This window comes from Vanessa cardui, chromosome 11, assembly GCF_905220365.1.
Source record: "Vanessa cardui chromosome 11, ilVanCard2.1, whole genome shotgun sequence".
NCBI classification, from domain to species: Eukaryota; Metazoa; Arthropoda; class Insecta; order Lepidoptera; family Nymphalidae; genus Vanessa; species Vanessa cardui.
The window spans coordinates 12,892,689-12,899,256 of NC_061133.1; the positions used below are offsets into that span (position 1 = coordinate 12,892,689).

Consider the following 6,568-nt stretch of genomic DNA (forward strand, 5'->3'; position numbering starts at 1 on the left):
GTACCCGATCAAAGAATTATTTCATATTGTTATTTATTTTAGATTTGGTTATAAGGTTGTGTTTGAAATGGTCATTTTACTGGCTATCCTAGGTTCGATCTTAATTCCTTATAAGATCGAACCTAGGTCATTCATATCGTTGGACAAAACATGTAGCTTAAATTTTGTTGATGTACAATTTACATATTAAAATAATAACAGTACAATAATTGTCGATACGGAATAAAACTAATAAAATGAGAAGATCTAAAAATCCTAGTGTTTTATACTTTATCATATCATGTCATGTCATATCATGTCATGCCATCATGACATATATCATGTAATTGTTACCGACAAATACAGTAAAAAAATCATTTATGTTCATATAATACTGTACAATAAACAAATCATACAAATACATAGTTATTAATAGCAAATTCTAATCATTGAAAATGCATCCAGATTGTACAATATATATATAAAAATATTGCAAATTAATTTTTCCAACATGTCCCCATCATATGATTTCGTTTAAATCAATGTGAGGTAAATCCTTGGCACTGTACAACCGTGTAAAATGCATCTTAATATTAAATCTAGCGCGTGTACTAACAACGTACATGACACTCAGCATGCGTACGCACAATCTCAACTGTCCACTGAGCACTGAGTTACGAGGCACGTCTTTTTAATGTCACTTTACCCCGTGTTAGTTGAGAAACGTATATCCTCACTCGCTCTAAGTTCGTTTTCTTTACCCATATCTGAAAAAAAATGGAAAAAAAAATAGTACATTTATTGTTAATATTAATCTAATACTATCAGAATCGAAAAATTAGTCAAGGAAAAAGTATATAAAAGGTTATAGGACTTTAACCATGAAAGTTGTGAAAAACATAACATTTTGAAGAAAATTGAGCATTATTTTGTCTATGAATTGTAGATAGGATACAGTAAAACCTACATTTTCATCAAATTTGACATAGAACTTCCTAGGATTTGATCCTTATTAGTGACACTACTGAATCTTTTGATATACAGAGTATATTTAAAAAAAAAAACAATGATCTTGATTCCTAGTTATGCAATGTTTTTTAATTCCAATAATTCTTTTTTTGTTTAGATCAAAATTTGGAACCAAGACTTTTATGAGAATTGTTTTCTGTTCCTGATATGTTTTCAAATTTTGTGTAATAAAGAGAATACACTTGCGTAATAAATTAGCATGACTACACTATTTTTACGTTGCTCTAATTAAACAATAATAGCATCAAGAGAAACTATCAGTGGGTCATCGCCTTAATAAAAATATGAATCTCGATTTTTACATCCCTAAATGGGAAGTCAAGGGTATGGCTTGGGTTCAATCACTATCTAGCCTCGCGCACCGTCCGCTACTTCACTGGTAGTTTATCTTGACGCTGTGGCATTAGTGTGTGGCTAGTCGGTTCGTACCGCGTCATCGGTGATGGCGTGTATGTGCGCGGGGAAGCGCGGCAGGTCTCGGCCCTCCACGTACACGCTCTGTCCGCGGTGGAACCAGCGCCGCTCGTACAGCAGCTTGCCGTCCTCCACGCGCGCGTCCGCCTCGCCCGCGCCCCCCGCGCCCGCCGCGCCCCCCGCGCCGCCCGCCTCGCGCGCCGGCGACTCGCCTGCGACACGACTCCGACATCAGCACATGATAGCAAGGAATGGCCTAGTCTATTCCCTGACAAATTAATATAGGCAGTCCTCGACTTACGTCATTTTAAGTTACGTCGAACTACATATGTGGTGTTTATAAATATAAATATGAGACAACATCACATACATTACTCTGATCCCAATGTAAGTAGCTAAAGCACTTGTGTTATGGAAAATCAGAAGTAACGACGGTACCACAAACACCCAGACCCAAGACAACATAGAAAACTTATGGTAATCTACATCGGCCGGGAATCGAACCCGGGACCTCGGAGTGGCGTACCCATGAAAACCGGTGTGCACACCACTCGACCAAGGAGGTCGTCAAATGTTATGACACTAGTCCTCAAGTATACGCATTTCTGGCATAGGAGAATTAACTTGTCGCGAGGTCAATGACATGGCAAGAAAAATCGAATCAATCTTATGTATCGACTTACGTCGTTTCAATTTACGTCACGCATTACGAGAATCTAACATGCCGTTAGCACGAGGACTGCCTGTACCAGTACCCAGGGCCGTATTTAGGGGTGGGCAACCGGGGCAACTGCCCTGGGGCCTACACATGAGTGGGGGCCACACTTTTCAGCGAGTTAACAAATACCGAGATAAAGTCAAATTATAATAATCTTACTAATTAATGTGTTAAAAGTTACCGTTACCAATAAATAAATCATAGCTTACTGATTGAAATAAAAACGTTTAATAATCCATAATATAATTATTGGGGTCTCCACGCTCCTGGTCTAGGGCCTCTACTGCTTTGTGGCCCCAGGGGCTCTAGAACTTACTTTTTTACTTGGTGGTAGGGCTTTGTGCGAGCCCGTCTGGGTAGGTACCACCCACTCATCAGTTATTCTACCGCCAAATAACAGTAGTCAGTATTGTTGTGTTCCGGTTTGAAGGGTGAGTGAGCCAGTGTAACTTCAGGCACAAGGGACATAACATCTTAGTTCCCAAGGTTGGTGGCGCAGTGACGATGTAAGGAATAGTTAATATTTCTCACAGCGTCATTGTCTATGGGTGATGGTGACCACTTACCATCAGGTGGCCCATATGCTCGTCCGCCAACCTATACCATAAAAAAAAAAAAAAAAAAACTTTAAATCCGACTCTGCCAGTACCATCAGGTGGCACACTAAACTCACAGCTACTGGAGTTGAGATGCTTCCGGGGCGCGACGTGCGCGGGCGCGTGGCGCGGCGGCGACGCGCGGCAGATGGCGCGCAGGTCGGCGTCGATGTCGCGCTCGTCCAGCTGGAACGTCAGCGTCGTTGCGAGCGGCTTGCGGCGCTTCTCGGGCGCCGGCGCGGGCTCGTTGGCGCGCCGCCGCAGTATACGCTTCATCGGCGGTTTCACCTGCGAATAGTATTTTATAATCTACTTAGATTTTACACATTTAATAAAACTTATTTAAGTAAACAGCAAAAAAATCAACATTAAAATTGTTAATAAATAAAAATGGTGTTTAAATTGAATATAATTTATAATAAGCTTTTTTATTTAAGGAATAGATAGAGTCGAGATGGCCCAGTGGTTAGAACCCAGGCAGGCACCACTGATTCATGTGCTTAATTTGTCTTTATAATTCATCTCGTGCTCAGCGGTGAAGGAAAACATTGTGAGGAAACCTGCATGTGACAAATTTCATAGAAATGCCACATGTGTATTCACCCAACCCGCATTGGAACAGCGTGGTGGAATATGTTCCAAACCTTCTCCTCAAACGGAGAGGAGGCATTTAGCCCAGCAGTGGGAATTTACAGGCTGTTGTTGATTTAAGGAATAAATAAGCCTTGTCATTATACAACAAACAGACGTTTTTCCATTATTATAATAGATTTGAAATTGGATCTGAAGAACTTGACCTTGCAGCTATTGTTATGTTTTTATACAGTCTACTTATTTCAATTTGATATAGTTTTTCACCGAGACGAATCAATGAGAAACTCGGTAGTTAATATTTTACATTAATTAATAATATCATATATATATACAAGTACATTTATATATCCTAGAGGTAATTCCTATATTTTTATATTCCATTTATCAACACCCTCTTTTAAATTTCCCACTGCTGGGCTAAGGACTTCCTCTCTGTTTTTGGAGAGGGATTGGAACATGTTTTTGTTTATTAATTGGAATTTTAAAGTACAATAACTCACCTCTATTGAATCTCCGTTGAGTTCCATACTGTGTCTCTCACTTTCAATCAACTTCCGTTTCTCTTCAAAATCATTCAGCAAGTTTTCCCTTAACTCTATCTTCTTCTCCTCAAATTCTTTTGCCGCTGCCTTTTGTTCTGCTATATATTCTCTCTCTACAACTTCATACATGTGATCTCTGTGAACAAAAATATTAAACATGAAATATTTGATTTAAATTAAAATTAATATATTAATAAATCAGTCCATACAATGAAAAGAAAAACAGCTTTAATATAGAATCTGCATAGGCAGGGTGTTAAAAATGCTAAGTAAATAGTATGCTTGCGACAATTTGTTCTGGTAACATTAACTACGCATTTAAACAACAAGTTAAACAATTATTTCTACTTAACTCTCCATAAAGTACTGTGATTTCAGTACTATATTTATGTGTATAATTTTATAAGTGTTTTCATGTATGACTATAATTAAATTATTTTTATCTAACATCTAATGTTTTTTTTGCACACCTATGCACATGATTTCCAGCAAATCAAGATTGGCTGGGAAAGAATATTTTGAATATTAAACCCGCCCTTAAATATATTGTAATATATATTCCTTATAATAAAAAGTTAAAAATAATGTTAAGTGTAATAAAATATAGATAACTATATTTATATACTAATGAATATTTTATATGATTATATCAATAAATATAAAAGCATTCAGGCTTTTTTTTCCTTTATGTTTATACCATAACAAAATAATATGAAAATTAGACTGTTTATGTATGTTTGTGTTTTTCTTGAAGGAAAAACTTTTCAACATTTGTATCAAAAATAAACAACTTAGTAATTCTCTTAAATAAATAATATTTTAATACAATCTTACTTGTATATTCTGTTAAGCCGTAGGCGTTCATGTAGTTGGTGCTCCAACCTCTTCACTCGTCTTAAGAATTCTGGATGTATATTCTCCTCGAGTTGCTGTAGTTGTTTCTTCAAGTTAACAAGCTTGTCTTGGTACATCCTGAGAAACAGAAGGTAAATTTTTACAATTTTTTGTATGAGTTTGAATTTTTGATTTTACAATAATTTTAGGAATAGAAAGTTTTATAATGCAAACCACAGATCATCAATCAATCATTAGATTATATAGCTTTAGTATATTTTATGAATAAGTTTAAATTTAAATTAAACAGAATTTTAAAGTAAAGACTTACTGTTCTTTGATTTCGAGTGGTTCATCATTGTTGGGTATATCTGTTTCACTGGCCTCTTCTGTGTCTGGAATTTTAATTTTTTTTTTAGTTACCATCCTATATGAAGTCTGTTTTTTTATTTTTGGGAATTTAAATTTGTATCATTGGAATGGTAAGGTGCCATAATAAACTTAAAAAACTATTGATCAGATTTCATGCAACAAAATTATTAAATAAAAACATGGTCGAAATTTGACCGAAGTCAATAAAATTCTAAAAAATTTTAATATAATTTTAAAGAAGTAGAAATAAAAAAACTGAATTGCTGACACAAAAAAAGACTTTTATTTGGGCAAAGAGAAAGTTGTCTATCAGTACATGAATTACGTCACGGATATACCTCACGAAAGGCGGGAAGATAGTTCGATAAGAAATAATTTATATCTAACCTTATGGCGATTACGCAATCTGTGTTTACAAGCACAATATGCGTGTTCGTCAAGAATAACAAGCTTAGACAGGTGATATGACGCCAAAATAGGATAGCTACGCAAGTTATAAACAAAACATACCTTCATCACTGTCATCCATTGGTAGCTGTGGTAATGAATCTTCTGGATCTCTATATTCGTCTAAATCGTCGTACCCATCGTCTTCAAAGTCGTACTCATCCCCCGGCCCCGAATATGGTGATCCTTGGTAAGACATAGTCGAGGTAACGCGTAACAGTTGCATACAGATTGACTGTAATCACCGTTTCAGAAATATGCTTTAAGCACGCGACGGTAAATGGATTCGTCCAGTAATGTAATGCAACTGCTGCTTATGTCATTCATAGAAAGATTTTCCTTTTAAAGCAAATACTTTCTTCAATGAAACAACGAAACTGGATCAAAATGATCAAATTGAAGTTGTTTTACGTCAAATTCGACAAGTTGAAAAAGCATCATAACCCTACTAAAAAATAATGATATCCAACAAACCATGAAATCTTGTTTTCATTGTCATTTGTCTGGAATCCGCGTGGGTATAAAAGAGAACCACTATGAGTGCATTGCCAAAATCAAGTTAATTTTTCATTTGGAAGGTTAATAGCATAGACAAGAATAGATAAAAGTGTGGGGATGTGCTACTGATAATAGGTTAAAAAAATTATGTATTGAAAATCGATTAAAAAAAACTTTACAGTGGATTTATATTATACTTAGCCAAAACTTTATTTTCAAAAAAGTGATGTTTTGTGTGTACATAAACAATCTATTTAAAATTTCTTTAAAGTATATTATTATATTCCTACTACTACGCTACTCTTGATTCATTTTATTAATTCATTATTTATAAAAAATATTCGTTTTTTTTAAGTTGTAATATTTACGTTCCCGAACAATATTTTAATAATATAAAATATATAGATATAAAGTAAAACTTTTTAGATGATTGATAAAATAACATATATTTTTATAAAATACTAATGAATTCTCATTCCTTATACATTTGAGTAAATAAAATGACATTACAATTTGATTGGTAATTTTGAAAGTGTACACAAATA

The 6,568-nt window shown here is 35.0% G+C and overlaps 1 protein-coding gene across 1 annotated transcript; it reads right to left on the bottom strand.

Annotated features, from left to right (window-relative positions):
* Window positions 1-399: 399 nt before the first annotated feature.
* LOC124533848 (sin3 histone deacetylase corepressor complex component SDS3) lies at window positions 400-5,961 on the bottom strand. The gene is made up of 7 exons (XM_047109386.1): window positions 5,589-5,961; window positions 5,038-5,101; window positions 4,707-4,844; window positions 3,831-4,008; window positions 2,814-3,024; window positions 1,438-1,634; window positions 400-746 (listed from the first exon to the last, which is right to left on the bottom strand). The coding sequence occupies exons 1-7, from the start codon at window positions 5,749-5,751 to the stop codon at window positions 654-656; spliced, it is 1,044 nt and encodes a 347-aa protein (XP_046965342.1). The 5' UTR covers window positions 5,752-5,961; the 3' UTR covers window positions 400-653.
* Between the last annotated feature and the right edge of the window lie 607 nt (window positions 5,962-6,568).

Bases quoted from the DNA above. Each gene is read 5' to 3' on its own strand.
- LOC124533848 (XM_047109386.1), bottom strand. From the start codon at position 5,751: ATGCAACTGTTACGCGTTACCTCGACTATGTCTTACCAAGGATCACCA. The intron at 1,635-2,813 runs GTGAGTTTAGTG...GTCGTGTCGCAG, and splicing joins GCATCTCAACTCCAGTAGCT to GCGAGTCGCCGGCGCGCGAG. The intron at 747-1,437 runs GTACGAACCGAC...ATTTTTTTTCAG, and splicing joins ACGCCATCACCGATGACGCG to ATATGGGTAAAGAAAACGAA.